General features: G+C 42.7%; 1 protein-coding gene across 2 annotated transcripts in view; it reads right to left on the bottom strand.

The window, feature by feature from the left end:
* UBE2F (ubiquitin-conjugating enzyme E2F (putative)) overlaps nucleotides 1-22,170 on the bottom strand; it is a 75,751-nt gene that overhangs the window by 18,946 nt on the left and 34,635 nt on the right. For both annotated transcript variants that reach the window (XM_011929592.1, XM_011929593.1), the window contains one exon: nucleotides 7,010-7,077. In XM_011929592.1, coding sequence (XP_011784982.1) covers nucleotides 7,010-7,077 — 68 coding nt within the window. The remainder of the gene's footprint in view (nucleotides 1-7,009; nucleotides 7,078-22,170) is intronic.

Here is a 22,170-nt window from a genome sequence, read left to right on the forward strand (position 1 = left end):
GGTTCATCCTGGATGAAATGTTTCCTCAGGATGAAGCCCAGCAAGAGGATCTGCTGGTCAGAAACCCTAGCTTCTGACACACTGCTCATGTTCTTCAGAAGACGTGACACCCACCACCCCCACAACCTGCAGTGAGGGAGAGGGCCTCTTCTCCAGGACTTCCCACAGCAAGGTACCCTTGGTTAACATGCAGAAGTGTCAAATCACAGGATCTCATCAGAAAGGTCATCTCAAAAAGGAATCAACTCTTTGTGAAATGGGTAACATTTTCCCTGTGCATCCTCTGCTATTAATTTTTATTTATGATGTTTTCTGAGGAGGTTATTTTTGTAATCAAATTTTTATCTTTGATGCCATACTTAGAAAATACTTCACCATCCAAATATCGTCTTTAACTTTCTAGTAAACTTTTATAGTTTCATCTTTTTCTTTATTTGTATAAAGCAAAAATACTTTTTTGACACTCTAATGAGCATTGTTTCTAATTTCAAAATACCACAAAATCAGTAGATTCCAAAAAACTGATTAAACTGACTGTGTAAATCCATGTGTCTGAGGACAAAGAATTTAGGTTCAGAATGAGTTTAAATAAATTTCACATTGTGCTTTTCTACAAATAAATGGGAATGTATTTAATAGAAAGGAGCAACTGCATCTTTCCCTTCCACTGAGGCATTTGGGCTGCAGAGGGAAGGTCAGACTGCCATGAGGGGCAGGGCTGTGTGACCCCGCCTGGGTCACTGGATGGTGGCAGTCTAGTGCTAGGCTGAGTCACCAACTCTGTTTTTGCAGGAACCTAGAAAATTGGCAAACTCACTCTCCCTCCCAAGCAGGTGCCCCTTCTGTGGAGGCCCTCACACATGACCACTCAGCCTGGTGCTACCACATCTCCCAAAGGCTTGGGGGTATTCGCCCTTCCTCCTGTCCCCTTCACACCTTCCACAGTTTGACGTTAACACAGGTACCTACTTTTGTCAACGGTCCTCTTAACTGTGGTTCCAGAACAGAGGGCAAAACTCTGCACCTGGCTTCTCACACACATACTTTCCAAACTGAATTAGGCCCCTAGCCCCTTCCCCCAAACCCCAGTGGCCCACAGCTAGACAAACAATGCCCAGCCCTCCCACATTTCCCCTCAGTGCTTGGCATGGCCACCATCACTCACCCTGCCAGGAGTCTAATGTATGACAAATCTGGCCTTTCAAACCAATAGAGAACTGGGTTATTTGGTGGGCCACTGGCTACCCATTTGGAAAAACAGTGTTCCAGATGCATTAAAATTAAACATAAAAGAGAATTATAGGAGGACTAGAAGAAAATGTAGATGACCATCTTGGGGTCTGAAGGCTGCTTTAAGCATTTCATAACATACAAAACTCAAGCAATGAAACAAAAAAACAAAACTTGTAAAGACGGCAAATGCAAAACAAAGAATTTATAGCATAGCTAAAAAACCTAAGAAAAAAGTTTCACATACTTTGCATGTAAGGACTCTAGTAAACCTAGAAGAAAAACAAATATCCCCAATGGAAACATGGGCAAAAGACATAATAGCAGCTCATAAAAAATATAAACAGCTAATTAGTGGGAAATATTATTCAGCATCTGACTTAAGAAATGAAAATGCAATTGCTTGAACCTGGGAGACAGAGGTTACAGTGAGCTGAGACTGTGCCACTGGACTCCAGCCTGGGGGACAGAGCAAGACTCTGTCTCAAAAAAAAAAAAAAAAGACAACTGGATATTAAATGAGATACCATTTCCTCCCAAAATGGCAACAACAACAACAAAAAGGCAAACATTCTACCTTGGTAAGTGTTTAGGGAAAGGGAATTTTCAAACACTGACGGTGAGGATGCCAACTGACATTCCTCTTTGGAAGGTAATTTAATAGGATTTATCCAGAACCTTAAAATGGAGCATCAATTACTCAATACCCACAATGCCATGTCTAGGAACTGATCCAGAGGAAAGAGGCGGACAGACATAAGATGCATGCCCCAGACTTACCTCACAGCCCTATTTATTCTGGGGCAGCAGACCACAGCCTACAGACCAAATCCAGGCTGGGACTGTTTTCACATGGTCAAAGACTGGTTTTCACATTTCTAAAAGGTTGTTGAAAAAACAAAAAAGAATATGGGACAGAGACCATATATGGTCCACAGAGCCTAAAATATTTATTGCTTAGCCCTTTACAGAAAGTCTGCTTTATACTACAAAAGGTTGGTCAGCCAGTGACCAATGATAAAGGACTAGTTTAAATGACAGATCATACAAGGAAGTACTCTTATTAATGATGATGCAGTCGTGCATTGGCTGACATGAATGTGTACGTCCATCATATTATGATGGGAAAGCCCCGAGTTACCAGACTATGTGTAGCATCACCCCACTGGTATGTGGGATTTATACTGTCTGCAACAGACATTAGAGAGTCATGGTGATCATCTCTGGGTGGAGAGATTACGGCTGATTATTATTCTATTTTTGCACGGCCGTGTTGTCTCAATTCCCTACAAAGTCTGATAATTTCATACGAAGAAGGTGAGTGGGAGTTCAGGTGTCACTTGTGGTCATCATCACTGCTATTCAACAAGTGTCTCTGGTTCTCCTCCTCCAGGGCCCACGGCAGGACTGGCCTTCCTTAGTCCCTCCGGGCTGGCCATGGTCATGTTATCTGATTTGGCCAACAACATGTGAGGAGACGTGGTGTCTTCACGTCCAGGAGGAAACCAGAGCCAAGAACAAAGAGTAGTAATCCTTTCTCCTGCTGCAGCACATAGCTTCCTCCAACCAGTCCTGACTGACACACCTGTGGGCTGTGTGACACCACAGGCCAGCCAGGGTCTGGGCTAAGGCTCTCTCCTCCTCCAAGACATCCCCAGGCCATGTCATGTGCTCCTCCTCCGGGCATCCCCACCAGCCTGAGGAATAGCCGTCGCCCACATCATCATCCGGGCTCCTCATTATCATGTCAGCGTCTGTCTCCCCAGAGACTGAAATTCTTAAAAGGCCACCAAGTTCCCATCCTTGGCCCTCCAGTGTCTGACATGGAGCCTGGCACAATGTAGGAGCTCACTCAATGTCTCTACATCCGTTTGGCCAGTTTCTAAATTGACAAATTACGAGGCAAGCTTTAGGCTGGGAGTTAAACTTCAGAGGCAAAGGGACAAAAACACAAAAAAATTTGAATTTTAGCTGCTGGGATATTGGGTGGGGTGCGGGATTCCAAATAGACATTTTTCTTTTAAAAATTTATTCTGAAATAACGATCGACTTTATTAAAGGTTTTCCACATTCACAGTCTTAATAGACCTTCACTGCAGGAACTATAACTCTTAGGAAAAAAGTCCTTATGAAGTACAGAAATTGTGTCAAGTCAGTCATGGCAGTGAAGCAGATGCACTCTGAGAAGCCGCAGCGCACCCCTAGGCTCCGCACTGGCCGCCGCTGTGTCCGCTCTCACTGACCCGCATGGCGCCTTCAGAGTGTGCCCTCACAGTCTGTCCTGAATGCCTGTGCCTATGTGATCTCCCTATGCTGGTTGAATTATTTCATCTCTTTTCTACACTGTTAAGTTTGTGGGGGGCAGAGAGAGGGGCAACCACTGAACAATCTGTGTTTTTTGCCTAGCATGACAGGCTACACATTGGAAATAGTGTGGGCAAGATGGCTGGCACTCCCTCAGGGCTCACAGCCCAGTGGCAAAGAGATGCTCGGGAGAGTCTCTAAGCAATGATTCATTATAAACATGGCAAATGCAACTACTTTTGTGTTCAACCAAGTACTGCACCCTAATGATCTTCTGGAGGGTCCCTGATGGGGACACCAGTGTTACACGCTGGCCCCTAAGGAAGTTGCCCCACGCGTGCGTGAGTGAGAGGCAAACAGGAAGAAAACATGAGAAAGGGACAGGAGGCCGGGTGCAGTGGCTCACGCCTACAATCCCAGCACTATGGGAGGCCAAGGCTGGCAGATCACTTGAGGTCAGGAGTTCGACACAAACCCAGCCAACATGGTGAAACCCCATCTCTACTAAAACTACAAAAATTAGCTGGGCGTAGTGGTGGGCACCTGTAATCCCAGCTACTCAGGAGGCTGAGGCAGGACAATCGCTTGAATCCAGGAGGTGGAGGTTGCAGTGAGCCGAGATCACGCCACTGCACTCCAGCTTGGGTGACAAGAGCGAAACTCTGCCTCATAAAAAAAAAAAAAAAAAAAGTCTGGTGGGACAGGAAGGAAAGGCTGAGGAGAGAAGAGGAAAGGACCCTACAGAAGCAGAGTAGGAACATGGTTCATGCAGAGCCACCAGCTGCTCTCGGTACTTCTGGGTTTGAGAACATGGGGTTTTATTCCTGATGAAATCTGACCAGCCCATCATATACGAAACTTCCAAAAGAGACAGCAGTGGAAATAGAAAAATGTAAGATCATCATTACAGAGCTAAAGGTCAAACACAGCACACCAAACTTCAGAAAGGCTGCACAGGATGATGTTTTCCCATGGGGACTGGTAGTGAGGAACGAGGGGCAGGGCTGAGGAATAGCAGGTCTGAGAGAAGGACAGGAAAATCACTGGGAAAATTAAAACCTTATCCTCCACCTCAACCTCTGTGCCAGTCTCAAACTAATAAGGGAAACAAGTCTTCAAGGCTCAGTGGCTTTCAAGTCATTCTTTATTCCATTTTCCTTCCTATTTCTTGAAGCCACAAATGGGACAAGACAGTATGACAAACATTTTCTCACCACCTGGTGTGGTAGGAAGGGCACATGCTTAAAAGCTGGGCGGCCCTGGACATGAAGTGACTTCAACAACTCAGTTGTCTCCATTGGCAAAGCTAATATTTTTAACTTTAGCTTTCAGAACGCTAACTTCCTAATGTATAAAGATATAAATGTTAAGATCATCCACTGACAGAAGGCTAGTTCAGAACTGCTTGAACCCAGGAGGAGGAGGAGAATTGCTTGAACCCAGGAGGTGAAGGTCACAGTGAGCTGAGATCACACCACTGCACTCCAGATCCGTCTCAGATAACAAACTAAACTAACCAACCAACCAACCAACCAACCAACCCACCCATCCACAGAACTATCAGAAGAATGGAATAATGTAAAGTGAGTGAAGACACCTGGCACACAGAGGCTCTCAATCACGCCCATTCCTTACCTGGTATTTTCTCTTAGTTTACTTTCTTCCTATAGTGAAAACAAGGAGCTCTGCTACTAGATGATGCCAGATATACCTGAAACAATGGTTCTCTGATGCCTCATGACTTATCTGGAAAGTTTATCAGCTTACACTTAACTCCCTGCTATGACATCCAGAACGGTGTGTCGTAAGTATTTACAGGCAAATCTAAATATAGAATTTTAGATACTGTATGCCTGCTTGTTTCCAGAAACCATCAAAGAGTCCCCAAATTCTAAACATCTGTACTGAAACCAAGCCTCTGGTTTGGTGGTTCAGCATCTGGACCTCGCACTGGACACAGTGCGGTGCTCCGTCACCAGGTTTCTCAGTGTGGTTTGGGAAGAATGGAAAGTCTCAGCAGGTGGTGGATGGACAAAGACTGGAAATGTGTATTTTCCCGTCTTTGTCTACAAATTAAAAAATTACTTGGACTGCCTACTCTTCCCCATCCCCAAAAATTACATTTCAAAAAGAACCCTAAATAGAGTAGTCTGGTAAAAAGTCAATTTCCATAGATGAAGCTTTGGCTTCTCAAACAAGTGTTGCAGCCACTGAATGGAGCCCTGTGGCTGGGATCAGGGCAACTCCACTCGTCAGGCAGTGGGAGCACACTTCCCACAAGCGAAGTCACAGGCACAGTGTCCCAAATGCCCACATCCTCATGATGGGAGTGAAGCTTCCTTTTCTCTGGCAGCACCATCAGCTTGTGCTTTCCTACTGGATGGGCCAAGAGGGTTAGTTAGAACACGTGAGGAGGAAAACATATCCACAGTGCACGCCAATAAAACAAGCACACTGAACTGCCCGTACGCCAACTCCTGGCAGTTTGGGCCTAGACACATCACACCCGTCTCTGAGGCGCAGCCACACCTCCTCTAATACCCCAACTCAGGAGTGTGGAATTATTCAGAATCTCCAGTGGTTTGTCACTGCCAAATCGAAAATGCCCAACCAAACCCACACATCTGAATTTTCTCATTTTTTCCTCTATTCTTCCCCAACTCCAATTCTTCACTCGAGTTGACCTGGCCCATCCGCCTTCTGCAGGTTGCAAGTTCTCATGTCCACACCTGTCACCACAGTTCACCACATTTCCATGTCACCTACAGCACCCTCCCCTGGTTCTGGGCCACATCAGGGTGACTCCAATTAGATGTCCCCCTAAAAGCTTAACTAGCCCTGACCACTTTCCAAAGTGATCATTACTTTCCCTTCTCCGAATTCTCAAAAACTAGTTTCCTATCATTGATCAGTGTCTCTACTGTCCTCTACTTACCATTTTTATCACTTTATCAACTTTCTACACTTTCTCTCTCCTAATTGGTCTGCAAGTTCCACCAAAGCAAAGACATAATGTAATGGTATTTGGTATAATCATCGCCTAAAAGGATCTTTGAGGGATTAACATGAAACTATAGGTATAAATTACTTATAGTTTAAACTACAAGTCACCGTTCTCTGAAATTCTAAAATACACATTTTATAGACTTCTGGAATTTTTGTGTCATACCATGAACAAAACTACAATGCTTTTTTTCTTCAGTGCCAGACTGTAACAGATAAGAGTTATAGAAAATACACAGGCAGGCTGCCTGGCACATAGTACTCATAAGTATTTGTTGAATAAACAAATTCTCTACTAACACTCTAAATACTGCTGATGAGTGACATTCATCACAAAAATACTGAAGTGAGTACTCAGTCACACATGGACACACGCAGAGAGGAGTGCTAGGGCCCTGTGCCAGTGGCGGGCCACAGCCACAGGCAGCCCCGCCCGAGAAGTAAAACAACAGGCTCAACGCAGGCTACTCACCACCATGTTGTACGCATCGGGAACTTCAGTTTCAAACTGAAATTTTCCACCCTGGTAGTAACCCTCATCTATCAAAAAACACAAAACAAAACAAAAAAATCCTTTAAATTAAAAAAAAAAGGAAACAAAAAGCAAACACTCTGTTAGGATATGGCAAATACAGAGAATCAGGAGTTTAAAAACAGGCCTGTGGAGTTCCTCGGTTCCATTACCAAAGGCACACACACTGGTGGAAGTCACGCCCCCGCCTGAACAGAAATGGGCTCCATGCTGTCACCCGCCTGCTGTCTTCTCATGGGGCCAAGCACACCCTCAGGGAAGGGAAGGGACATCCTTCTGGGGCCATCTGCCTTGCCTCCTTGCATCCTACCATCTTCCTGGAACCTACAACCCTCCGAACACATCTCGTGCCTTAAGTGAATTCTTTATCTGCTTACTGCTGGTCTCCCCAGGAGAATGTCAATTGGAGGACACAAGACTAACAGTGACCAACAAACCCTTACTGAGCAACTACCCTCTGCTGGGCATGGTTCTAGGCCTTGGGGACACAGCAGTGAACCTGATAGATCACTGCCTCAGTGATTGCTTGGCACAGCCTTCAGAACAGAGCAGACCTGGAAATGCGGGCTGGTAGGCACAAAGGAGGATGCCCAGGGTCTGAGCATCACTGACATTGCCATCCACATGCTGTGTACCCCCACTCCCTCTTTATCCTGCCCCCCACACCCTGTAGACCCCACAGGGCAGTCCCTCTCCTCACATGGTACCCAGCCAGGGGTCACTAAATGGCTGCTGGTGCCAGCAGAGGGCACTCCAGCATGAATGAGCTTGAAAAGTCACTAGAAATTAAATTATTCTCGATTTCCAAATTTGACAGAATTAGCACCATTTTAAAATTAAAATTCAACTTCTCCTAAAATATTTATCATGAACAAACCAGCAATATTACATCTTACCACTTTTCTCAATTTTCTATATGAAATGAATGCATGACAGCAAGTTGTTAGCCTCGAACAAATCAGCATTAAACAAAATTCCATTCCTTAAGAGTTGAGACTGTACCAACATTTATGTCATCTATCAGTTAAAACTGGCATTACCTGGACCCTGACATTTTTTTTCTTTGCCAATCTGATAGAAGAGAAATACTAGTTCTCTTTTATTTTACATTCTCTGATGAATACCAGTGAGGCTAAAATTTATATTATTACTTGTCATTTATGTTTTTTCTTTTAAGAACTGAATGATCAATGTTCTGAAACTCTCCTTTTATTACTGAGGTATTCATCTTTTAATTATTAATATAAAAATCTCTTAAGAAAATTAGTCTTTGCTTTTTACATGTTACAAGCAATTTTTCTTAGGCTGCTGTTTGCATTTTGATTTTGTGGTTTCTGAACACTAGTTTTCCATTTTTAAGAAGCTAATCTTTCTTTAGGGTTTCTGTCTTTGGTGTCATGCTTAAAAAAGGCTTTTCCCAACGAAGATTATATCAATATCCTCTTATATTTTCTTTTAGTAATTTAATGGTTTCAAAGATTACATGTAATCAGCTCATTCATTCATCAACTGATTACAGAGTAAGGTCGTATTTTTTTTCCTAACTGGTTGCTTACTCATCCAACGACATTTATTATTCTAGCCTTCCTCCACTTCTTTGAGATACGTATTTCTAAGTTTTATAAACACACTTGGATTTGTGACTGGCAGTATAAAGTCTTTGGCAAAGACATTTGTTTGGGGAAATTTTTAACTCCAGATATAAGAACTTTTCAGGCCGGGCGCGGTGGCTCAAGCCTGTAATCCCAGCACTTTGGGAGGCCGAGACGGGCGGATCACGAGGTCAGGCGATCGAGACCATCCTGGCTAACACGGTGAAACCCCGTCTCTACTAAAAAATACAAAAAACTAGCCGGGTGAGGTGGCAGGCGCCTGTAGTCCCAGCTACTCGGGAGGCTGAGGCAGGAGAATGGCGTGAACCCGGGAGGTGGAGCTTGCAGTGAGCTGAGATCCGGCCACTGCACTTCAGCCTGGGTGACAGAGCAAGACTTTGTCTCAAAAAAAAAAAAAAAAAAAAAGAACTTTTCAAATAAGTGGCATCTTATGTATAAAATACTCAGAGTATATATCCTTGTTCGTCAAAGCATGTGTGGATGTTGGTGTCTTACACGTATTCTAATATTGACCACTGTAGCACGACACAGAAATCCAACGTCAAGCTTAACGTTACAAACCATGCAGTCCACTCTGTGACCTGTTACCACAGCTTTTGGACGTTGCTGCTGCACTGTGCTGTCCTTTTCCTTTTCCTTAGGAATGATTACTACCCATGTGAGACACCTTGGACATGGCTGTGCTCTGGCCATTCCATCCTGCCACGCTATGTTTTTTCTCTAGTTGGCTTTCCATTTCATGGATTACAGAGTTTCAACTCTTGCCTACCACTTAAATATGTTATTTGGTCTAAAACGATTATCACTTTACCTTATTCCCTCTGCTCCAGTCAAGTTCTTACTTAATAATTATTAGGATTATATCTTCTCTTAACTCATTAAAAAGTGAGAACAGACTGTTCTATTTTTTTCTCTTTCATGAAACAAATCTCTCTCAGGAAAATGATCTGCTTCTGCATCAGTACCTCTTTTTCCCTCTTTGAAGTTGCACAGCTTTCTGATCCAAAGCTGCTTATTTATTATTGAATTTGCCCAGAAATTCCACAGCCCAACTTAAAAAGCAGCTTGGGAGCAGACTGGACTGTGATGAAACGCAAGAGCATATTTACAAGGTTTTCTTCATGATGTCCCCAGCTTAAGAGTTCTGATTCACCTTCTGCACCTGGCTCCGGGAGTGCCTGGCCCAGGGTGGAGATGGTTCAGGGAAGGCCTGTTTACTTCCAGGGCTGGCAGGTAGAGGACTCACTGAGTATGTCTGTAACTACACGTGTACCGTGGCCCAGAGCACAGTATACAAGTCCAGGATGGGCCAGTTATATGTTACTATTGTCCACGGCTGCTGGGGCTGAAAACATTGTACTTCTCAGACAACTAGGTTTTAAAATACAATAATGGAATGCAACTGAGGGAAGTTCCTGGCACTCAGCTCTCCATCAGCCAGCCTGGCCCCTGCCCCACTATTACAATTAGAGGAATTATCCTCCTCTTTCCTTGTGCTTTAGAGCCCACTCCCCACTACCTTTGAGGAACCATACTCCAGTGTCTTCAAGACTACTGAGAGCCCTGGGAAAACAAACTTTTTGAAGGGGTATGTCGGCATAAATCACTGTGACAGAATCCATTTCTAGATTCTAGATGGCCAACTTCCACATATGCTCTGTCTGGTAACAAATCCGTGGACAACACCCTTGAGGCCAAGGAGTCATGCCAGCTCTCCATCCCACCTCCTCTTTTACAACCTTCTTCCTCCCTGAAAAAAAGGCCTACCTCCCATCTCCCCTTGTACTAGAATGAACTGCCTCGAGGAGTGGACATTCCCAGGGGACAAAAGTACCCGTGACACACTAATAACGGTAAAGCCACCTCAAAGCGACGCATTAAGGTAGGGTCTGCGTCTCCATTTGCTTTTCCCTATCTGTACCCATTTATTTCTTTTTAAAAATTATTTATTTCTGAGGCAGCGTCTCATTCCACTGCTCAGACTGGGATGCACAGCTCACTGTAGTCTCGAACTCCAGGACTCAGGTGATCTTCCCACCTCAACCACCCAAGTAGCTGGGACTACAGGTGTGCACCACCACGCCCAGATAATTTTTTGTAGAGATGGGGTCTCACCATGCTGCCCAGGCTGGTTTCAAACTCCTGATCACAAGTGATCTGCCCATCTTGGCCTCCCCAAAGTGTTGGGATTACAGGCATGAGCCACCACGCCTGGCCTATACCCATTTCTGTAAAGGACAAAGCATGGTATTATAAATAGTATGCCCTGGTTCATGCTGAAGTGTCTTGGGTTCAGACATTGTGGAGTCTGACGGCATGGATGATGAAAATTTCATCTAGTAACTTCAAACCCTAAATCACTGTAAAAGCAGGCATCACCCCTTTGAGAGCCAAGCAAAGAGGATGCCAAGAACCAACAGCCATGGTGCCTTCCTCTACCCAGGGCACTGGCTCCATGCCTCACCCATCTAACTAGGAACAAGAGCTCAGAGTGAGATGGCTGTCAGAGGCATGTTGTTAGAATGAAAATGAAGTAAGACTTTTGCCTGAGACAAAGAGTCTGATTTCGCTGACTAGTTTGACAATTAACGAATATGGCAGATTGTTTTGATAAACTGAAAGGGCTAAATCTGGAGCTCCAAGTTTTGGGTGAAAATAGGAAGAATGTAATAAGATTTTTAAAATACTACACTGGTATACATATTAGTATGCTGAAATTAATAATACTGCTGTTTTTCTCAACTCTTCCTCAGCATTTCCAACAAAAGCCTGCAAAGCTGCTCTGAAGTGAGGGGTGACAGATGTAATTATTCAGGGTAGAAAAGCATTATGATGTCCCTGCAGCTGACAGGGATTGGTAAAGTGATTCTGGCGGACATTTCAGAAACTTAAGCAAAGGATTCCAATGACTGAGTGACAAAGTCTTCTCCAAGTCAGGTGGCTTCCAATTCTCTACTTTCAACAAAATGGAAGAAGGAATCTAATCTAATAGTCAGCGGAAAAATCACGAAAATACTTTATATGAGGACGGGCAAGGTGGCTCATGCCTGTAATCCCAGCACTTTGGGAGGCCAAGGCAGGTGGCTTGCTTGAGCTTAAGAGTTCGAGACCAGCCTAAGCAACATGGCTAAACCCCATCTCCACAAAAAAAAGAAAAATTAGCCGGGTGTGGTGGTATGCACCTGCAGTCCCAGCTACTTGGGAAGCTGAGGTGAGAGGATTGCTTGAACCTGGAAATTTGAGGCTGCAGTGAGCCATGACTGCACCACTTCATTCCAGCCTGGGCAACAGAGTGAGACCCTGTCTCAAAAAAAAAAAACCAACTTTATGATCTTTGGCCTTTAACTTGGAAGTCCAAAGACAAAATGGCACAGCCATAACATGACAACTTCCATCCCCATCTACTTATTTATATGAACAAGAAGTCCTGAGAGTTTATATCTATAAAGACAAAATGATGGAAGAAATCTGGTATTGGACCTTTGTTTCTAGCATAAAATAATATTCATTTACCAATGCATCAATTTAATCACGGAAAATGCTAACAGTAACCCCATCATCATTTTCAGAGATACACTGCAGGTGAAATGTTATTTTATGTTTAATTATCATCAGAATTTGCTTAAATTCATTATTCATTACACAAATAGTTGATGAGTGCCCACTATGTGCCACACACAGTTCTATGCCCTGGAGACACATCAATAAGAGATCATTCCCGCCCTTATGAAGCGTATATTCTAGTGGAAGGGAGAGAAAATACATAAATCACATCACAGAAGGAGCAGAAAGTGGGGAGAGGCTACAATTTTAAGCAGGGAGGTCAGAGAAAACGATGACCTGAAGGAGAGTACTGGGGTGAAGGGCACTCCACGTAGATGAGACAGGGTGGGAGCAGTAAGAGGCCTAGTATGTTCCATGAACCGTGCGGAAGCCAGTGTAGTCAGAGAGTGAGGTGGGGGAAGAGGATCTGAGCCCAAAGAGGGAGCAGATGCAAAGGGTATTGGGCCCTGCAGACCCCTGCATGTAGCTGGCTCTGATTTAGAGTGAGATGGGGCCATGAAAGGGGTCTCAGTAGGGGAGGGACAGGAGCATATAAACGGATCACAGAGCAGGAGCCCAGTTGTGGGTATCTGTTGTAATCATCCAGGTGAGAGATGGTAATGGTGAGGATCAGGGTGGGAGCAGATGAAGTGGACAGATTTTGAAGGCAGCAACACCAGAGTCTGCTGACAGATTAGGCATGGGGGGAGGAGAGAAGGAGTCAAAGAAGATCTTTGACCTTGCAATGGAAAAGGCAGAGTTGTTACCATGAAGATAAAAGGACTGCAGAGGGCACAACTGTGTGAAGTTCAAATCAGACACATTAACTTGAGATTTCAAGTTGGCATCCCAGTGGAGGCGTTGAGTGGCCAGCTGACAGATCATTCTTCAGTGCTAGGAGAGGTTGGACAGAGAGGGCAGCTTGGGAGCCATTCGGGGTATAAAAGCATTCTGTCACAAGATAACCAGGACACCAGGGAACTGACTATACAGGTCCAAAGACAGGATAAAGCCTTGAGGCTCCCTCACTTCGAGGGGCTGGGAGATGAGGCAAAGGATAGGCAGCCAGGATAAGGGAATAAAAACCAGAAGCAGAGCCTGTACAAATAACAACTACAACAATCATTCAAAAGCAAATGTTTAATACTTAAGAGTCTTAGTTACAGGAACTTTTCAAATAGTGAGTTCTGGGCTGTGCGCAGTGGCTCACGTCTATAATCCCAACACTTCGGGAGGCTGAGGCCCGTGGATCACAAGGTCAAGAGTTCGAGACCAGCCTGGCCAACATGGTGAAACCCGTCTATACTAAGAATACAAAAATTAGCCAGGCATAGTGGCGGGTACCTGTACTCCCAGCTACTCAGGAGGCTGAGGCAGGAGAATTACTTGAACTCGGGAGGCAGAGGTTGCAGTGAGCTGAGATTGCATCACTGCACTCCAGCCTGGCCCACAGAGCAAGACTCTGTCTCAAAAATAATAATTAAAAAAAGCTCAATCTATCTATCTACCTGTATATCTAGTTACAGAAGAGTATTAAAAAATCACAAATAAAATACTTATAAGCATAAAAATGTTTACATTATGGTGCAATTTGAGGGAACAAGTGGAATGAAAACATGAGCGCTAGGAGAAAAAGTAGCAAAGGTTTTCCAGCCAGTGACGTAGAGCTTATACACATCAAAAAAAAAAACAAAAAAAAAAACAAAACTGTGATGATGGGCATATCTGTGGTGGTGGGCGTATCCGTGGTATTTAGATTCTATACTGGAAACATTTCAAAGAGTAATACAATATTTTCATTTTTAAATGTCAATATTTACAGCACACTGGAAGTTACATCCTATGCAAACTTTAAACTTAAAAGGCTCTGATCCATCTCAAATCAGACTGTTGAAAGAGAAGAGACAGAGACAGACGGTGGAGAAGAGGGAGTGAGTGCGAGTGGAGGCAGGAGGCAGGAGGCAGGACAGACATGGGCACAGGGAGCAGGCGGGACTCTGGGATGCAGGGATGCAGACAAAGACACAATGACAGCTATTGTATAGAGATGTTGAGACTTAGAGGAAAACATGAATATAATGAAGAAAGAAATGGACAGTTGGGGGAAAGCACCAAATGGAATGTCAACAGCTAGAAAATACAGTATCTGAAATGAAAAATTCACTGGATGCACTTAACAGCAAACGAGACATTGCAGAAAAAGAAATTATCCAAAATGAGGCACAGAAAGAACAGTGAACAAAGCCTTGTGACCCAATGGAGGTATAATTTACACGTAGAAGTAATCTATATGTAAGACATATATGATATATATATGAACTAGAGTGCCAGAAAAGGATCACAGAAAAAATATTTAAAGAAATGTTGGCCAAATTATTTCTAGATTGGATGAAAACTATAACTCACAGATCCAAAAAGCTTAATAAATCCCAAACGTGATAAAAAAGAAAAAACCACTTCAAAGCACATTATGATCAAACTGCTGAAAACAGTGATAAGGAGAAAATCTCAAAAGCAGCCAGAGAATAAAATGCACATTGCATGAAGTGGAACAAAGAACCACTACTAACTTCTAAGGAAAAAAATACAGAAGGCAGTAGAATGACATCTTAAAATGCTGAAACTGTCAACTTAAGAATTCAAACTTCAGTAACACTGACAGAATTCATCACATGCAAATCTGCACTACAGAAAAATCTTCAAGGATGTTCTTTAGGCAGAACGAAAATAACAGAGAGAGAAACCTAGATCTACAAAAGGGAATGAGGGTCATAAATGTTAAGTATGTGGAGACATGTATTTTTAAAATAGACTGTGTAAAGCACAGATAATATATTCTGGGTTACAACATATGTAAAAGTGAAACAAATGTGAGCTACAGAATAAAGGTTGGGCTGGGAAATGGAAACACACTACTGTTTGTCTAAGCTTCCATCTTAAACATCAGAAAAAGAGCAAATTAAACTGGAAATAAAGAGGAGGCAAATAACAGAGACATGAACAAAATTCAAAAAATAACAGCAAAATCAATGAAACTAAAAGTAGGTTCTTTGCAACGGTAAAAAAGACAAAAATTACAATATCAAGGCCGGGCGCGGTGGCTCAAACCTGTAATCCCAGCACTTTGGGAAGCCGAGACGGGTGGATCACGAGGTCAGGAGATCGAGACCATCCTGGCTAACACGGTGAAACCCTGTCTCTACTAAAAACTACAAAAAAAACTAGCCGGGCGAGGTGGCGGCGCCTGTAGTCCCAGCTACCCAGGAGGCTGAGGCAGGAGAATGGCGTGAACCCGGGAGGCGGAGCTTGCAGCGAGCTGAGATCCGGCCACAGCACTCCAGCCTGGGTGACAGAGCGAGACTCTGTCTCAAAAAAAAAAAAAAAAAAAAAAATTACAATATCAGTAATTAAAGAGGAGATAGAACACAGACTCTACAGAACTTAAAAGGATAAGATGATACTAAGAACGTTATATCAATAAATTGAAAAATGCAGAGGATATGAGCAAATCCCTTGAAGGACACAAATTAGTGAAACCCACTCAAGAATAACCTAGGCAGCCCTCTATCTATTAGAAATGTGTTTATACTTAAAATCTTACCACAACAAAACAAAATTCCAGAGACAGGTGGCTTCACTGGTGAATTCTACCACTGAATAAAGAATTAACAGGCCAGGCACAGTGGTTCACACCTGTAATCCCAGCACTTTGGGAGGATCGCTTGAGCCCAAAGGTTCAAGACCAGCCTGGGCAACAAAGTGAGACCCCCGTCTCTACAAAAAATAATTAGCTGGGCATAGTAGTGCATCTGCCCACTACAGATGGTGGGCATCTGTAGTCCCAGTTACCTGGGAGCCTGAGGCGGGAGGACTGCTTGAGCCCAGGAGGTTGAGGCTGCAGTGAAGCGTGATCATGCCACTGCAATTCAGCCTGGGCAAGAGAGTAAGACCTTATCTAAAAAAAAATTAATTAACTAATTAATATTAATTCTACATAAGCTCTTCCAGAGACTAGAACACCTCCCCATTCAAAGACCAGAATACATTACCTTGACAGCAAAATTAGGCAACTCATTATAAAAAAAAATTACAAATATCCCTCAGACAGGTAAGAATTTGTAAAAATTCTTAATAAAATACTAATATATCAAACTGAGCGATATATGAAACCATTAACACATAATACATGATGAATTATGGTTTATCTCACAAATGCAGCTCTGGTTCAACATTTGAAAAATAATCTATCAATGTAATTTACCTTATCAACAGACCAAAATAGAAAAACCATTATGATCACCTCAGTAGATGCAGCAAAAGCATTTGGCAAATTAAGCATCCATTCATTATTGACCATTTTTGGTTTGGGGCAAAAAAAGCATCCACTCATGATTTTAAAAAATACATATATATACACACATATATATATGCAAACAAAAAGTAGAAAAGAACTTCTCAACCTGATAAAGGGCATCTGCAAAAACCCTATAGCAAGGCCAGACTCAGTGGCTCATGCCTGTAATCCCAGTACTTTGGGAGACCAAGGCAGGCAGATTACCTGAGGTCAGAAGTTCAAGACCAGCCTGGCCAACATGGTGAAATGCCATATCTACTAAAAATATAAAAATTAGCTGGGCATGGTGGTGGGTACCTGTAGTCCCAGCTACTCAGGAAGCTGAGGCACACGAATCGCCTGAACCCGGGAGGCAGAGAATGCAGTGAGCGAGATCACACCATTGCATTCCAGCCTGGGCGATAGAGCAAGACTCCATCTCAAAAAAAAAAACAAAAACCCTACAGCAAACCATACACGTAATGATGAAAGACTGCTAGCATCCCCATAAGATTAGAAACAAGCCGGCTGGGTGCAGTGGGTCACGCCTGTAATCCCAGCACTTTGGGAGGCAGAGGCGGGCGGATCACCTGAGGTTGGGAGTTCGAGACCAGCCTGACCAACGTGGTGAAACCTCATCTCTACTAAAAATACAAAAATTAGCTGGTTGTGGTGGTGCATGCCTGTAATCCCAGCTACTCGCAGGAGAATTGCTTCAACCCGGGAGGCGGAGGTTGTGGTGACCCGAGATTGCGCCATTGTACTCCAGCCTGGCAACAAGAGCGAAACTCGTTCTCAGGAGAAGAAAAAAAAGGAACAAGCCAAGGATGTCCCTCTAACCACTTCCATACACGATTGTACTGGAAGTCTTAGACAAGAAAACAAGGCAAGAAGAGGAAACAGAAGGATACAGACTGAAAGGGAGAGATAAAATTGTCTTTATGCACAGATGGCACGACGTTTACATAGAAAAGTCTACAGAATCCACAATACAACTACTACCATGAAAAGCAGGTTTATCAAGGTTGTAGGACACAAGGTCACTATACGAAAATCAGCTGTTATTTGTATGTACTAGCAACAGAAAACTCAAAATAGATATATAAACCACGTTCATGGATTAGAAGATGTGATAATTAAGATGACAATTATATGCTTTGGACGTGTGTCCCCTCCAAATCTCATGTTGAAATGTGATGCCCAATGTTTGAAGTGGGGCCTGGTGGGAGGTATCTGGGTGATGGGGGCAGATCCTTTATGAATGGCTCAGTGCCATGGTAATTAGTGAGTTCTTACTGTTAGTTCCTGCAATAGTTGGTTGTTTAAAAGCGTCTGCATCTCTTTTGCTCCCTCTCTCACCACGTGACAAACTAGCTCCACTTTGCCTTCCACTAGGATTATAAGCTTCCCGATGCCCTCACTAGAGGCAGATGCCAGCACCATACTTCCTACACAGCCATAAGCCAAAATTAGCCTCTTTTCTTTACAAATTACCTGGCCTCAGGTATTTCTTTATAGCAATGCAAATAAATGAACACAGCAATTCTCCCCAAATTGATTTACATTAGAGTCAATGTAGTCCTAGTTAAAATCTCAGCAAGTTTTTTGCCAAATTTGACAGGCTGATTCTAAAGTGTATGTGGAAAAGTAAAGGAACAAAAATTACCAAAATAATTTTGAAAAAGTAGAAAAGTGCTGAAGGAGTCAGAGGTCACATGATGGGATTTCAAGACTTACCATAAAGCCACAATAATCAAGCAGTGGTATTTGTACAAGTGTCAACATACAGAACAATGGAATAGAACAGAGTCCAGAAATAGGCCCACACACATATAGTCATGTAATGTCAACAAAGGTGCCAAGGTAAGTCAATGTGAAAAACCCTTTTCAACAAATGGTGCTAGAAATGAACAATGCAAAAAGAGATAGCAAAATAACAGAAACTACACTCTTCTCTTGTATAATATGTGAAAATTAACTCAAACTGGATCACACACCTAACTAAAACCCAGAGCTATAAAACCTCTGCTTTAAAAAAAATACAGCCAGGCATGGTGGCTCCTGCCTGTAATCCCACTTTGGGAAGTGGGCTGATCGCTTGAGCCCAGGAGTTCAAGACTAGCTTGCGCAACATGGCGAAACCCTGTCTCTACAAAAAATAAAAAAAAATCAGCCAGGTGTGGTAGCATGTTCCCATGTACTCAGCTACCTCAGGAGACTGAGGCGAAAGGATAACTTGAGCCCAGGAGGTGGAGGTTACAGTGAGCCATGATCGTGCCACCACATTCCAGCTGGGGCAACAGAGCAAGACCCTGTCTCAAAAAAATAAAATAATTTTAACAATAAGAGAAAATCTTTGTATTTCTTAGACAAAGATTTCTTAGGACACAACAAACACAAACTATTCTTACTAGTTTTGCATTGCTGCTATAATAAATTTTCACAAACTCTGTGCCTTGAACAATACAAATTTATTATCTTCTGGAGGCCAGAATACCAAAATGGGTCCCACTGAGCTAAGATCATGAAGTTGGCAAGGGGGCACTCCTTTCTGGATGCCCCAAAAAAGGCTGTCTCCTTGTACTACCAGCAGTCAGAAGCTGCCCACGACCAGGGGTCATGGGCCCTTCCTCCATCTCCAGAGGCAGCAGTAGCAGGTGAGTCTTTCTGCCAGGGCATCACCTCACCTGCTTCCTGCTTCCATTGTCACATCACCTTCTCTGGCTCTAACTGCTTCTCTCTCCCTTTCCACTTTAAGGATCCCTGTAATTACATTGGGTCCACCTAGAAACTCCAGGAAAATCTCCCTGCCTTAAGATCAGATGACTAGCAACCTTAATTTATCTGTAACTCTAATTTCCTTTTGCCATGTAACATAACATATTCAACAGGTTCCAGGAATTAAGACATAGACATCTTTTAGAGCCATTATTCTGCCTACAACATTACCACAAAGAAAAAAATCATAAGTTGGATATCCCCAAATGAATTTAAAATACATGGTCTTTAAAAGACAGTATTAAGGAAATAAAGACGAGCCATAGACTAGGAAAAAACATTTAGAAAACACATCTGATAAAAGACATATCTAGGGTAAAGAACTCTTAAAATTCCACAATAAGCAAAAAAACTTATTTTTTTTTAAACGAGCAAAACAGTTGAGCAGATGCATCTCCAAAAAAGAGATAGTCATTATATGCAAACTAATACCACAATTAAATACCACTATGTAACCATTACCATGAGTAAAGTTTTTTAAACTAAATGCTGGTGAAAATACAGAGCAATTAGAATTCTCATACAGCGCTGGTGGGAATGCAAAATAGTACAGCTACTTGGAAAAAACAATTTTGTAGTTTCTTATAATTTAAGAAAACTGAGAGCAACTCAAATGTCTGCCATTTGATAAATACATAATCAAACTGTGGTACATCCATATAACTGAAATAACAATACATGCAACAACATGGATGAATGTCAAAAGCATTACGCTAAGTGGGAGAAGCCACATACAAAATGTTGCATACTGTTTGGGTTCATTTAAATAATATCCTGGTAAAGGGAAAAGTATAGGGAAAGAATCAGGTTGATGACTGCCAGGGGCTGGGGATGGAGAGGGGATCTACAAAGGGGATTGAGGGAACTTTTTGAGGTGATGGAAACTTTCTGTATTTTAATTGCAGTGGTGGTTATGTGACTGAGTAGGTCTGTCAAAAGGCAGAGAGCTGTCTACCGAAGAATGGTAAACTTACTGTATGTAAATTATAGCTCACTAAACATGATTCTTAAAAAAGATAAAAAGCCTGTGCCACATAAAAGACACCATCAGGTGGAACAGGAAACTTAAAGAGTGGTGGTAATTTTTTAAATGCCAAAAAACTTAAGATTTAAAAACTATGTCATTTTTGGAGATTTTATACACACTATATACACTTTTACTGGAGACCACCAGAATCTATTTTTGCCCATGGAAGTGAATGGTTTTTACAACAATTCCTATCATACTCGCTTCAGGAAGCCTGAGCATCCCACGAGAGAATATGACTTGGAGTTATGTTTAAGGCAGGGGACAGACCAGCGTGAGAACAGATCAGGTGTCTCTGTATCAGATGATGGGGTGGCCTACTCAGTAGGCACAGTAAGCAAAGAAGCATCACACCAGCCAAATTCTTGGAAGGGGCAAGGAGACAGCAGTGAATGTTTTCCTGATGAAAGTTAAGAGAATGCTTTGGCAGATAACTGACATTTTAAGAGCTCACATCACATTTCTATTCTACATCACAAGAAAATTGGTATCTGTATTTTTAAGATTATTTGAAAGAAAAGATTCCACAAAACAAAAAAACAAAAAAACACTTGTGCTTCTTCAACTTTATCCCCCTTATAATGGTTATTTCCATACTAAAACTAAAAATCAAGCTAGAAAGAACCAGGGATGAGAGTATAAATTTTATGTGTCTGAAACCTTTACATATTAACAATAAACTACATGTAAACTACTACATGGTCAGGATGTTGGTCAAGGCAATAGGACTACTCCAGTGCTCTGCTCCATTTCCTTATCTTCTTACATGGCCATGACTATTTAAATGTTGTTCCAAAACATTCATGTGTCAGCCAGGCATGGTGGCTCATGCCTTTAATTCCGAAACATTGGGAAGCCAAGGCAGATGGATCACTTGAGGTCAGGAGTTCGAGATCAGCCTGGCCAACAGGGGAAACCCTGTCTCTACTAAAAATAAAAAAATAAATAAAATAAAAATTAGTCAGGCGTGGTGGTACACACATGTAATCCCAGCTACTCAGGAGGCTGAGGCAGAAGAATCGCTTGAACCTAGGAGGCAGAGATTGTAGTGAGTCAAGATCACGCCACTCCACTCCAGCCTGGGTGATAGAGTGAGATTCCGTCTCAAACAATAAAAACAAAATGTGCATGCGTGGAACGAACTCGGGCTTCAGGTTCACCAACTGTAATTCTTTGCTTAAAGATTGGGATATTCCAGCTGGGTGCGGTGGCTCATGCCTATAATCCCAGCACTTTGGGAGGCTGAGGCAGGCAGATCACCAGAGGTCAGGAGTTCGAGACCAGCCTGGCCAACATGGTGAAACCTCGTCTCTACTAAAAATATAAAAATTAGCTGGGTGCGGTGGCACATGCCCGTAATCCCAGCTACTGGGAAGCCCGAAGCAGGAGAATCGCTTGAACCTGGGAGGCAGAGGTTGCAGTGAGCTGAGATTGCGCCACTGTACTCCAGCCTGGGCAACAGAGCGAGATTCTGTCTCAAAAAAAAAAAAAAAAAAAATTGGGATATTCCTTTATTACACATTCAGAAACTTCTCCTTCCATAGCTCCAAAGCTCTGAAACAAACCAAAAGTGATGGGGATAGCAGATAAATCCATTAAATGTTTATGACTCAATGTAAGCTGCACATTTATTATCATGTATCAGGGAGTTTTTATAAATTAAATTTTCAAAATAAGAAAACATCAATAATCTAATGACATACACTCTAAAACAAATTTAGAGAAACACAGGCCGGGCGCAGTGGCTCAAGCCTGTAATCCCAGCACTTTGGGAGGCCGAGACGGGCGGATCATGAGGTCAGGAGAT

Source organism: Colobus angolensis, unplaced genomic scaffold (genome assembly GCF_000951035.1).
Source record: "Colobus angolensis palliatus isolate OR3802 unplaced genomic scaffold, Cang.pa_1.0 Scaffold82, whole genome shotgun sequence".
Taxonomy (NCBI): domain Eukaryota; kingdom Metazoa; phylum Chordata; class Mammalia; order Primates; family Cercopithecidae; genus Colobus; species Colobus angolensis.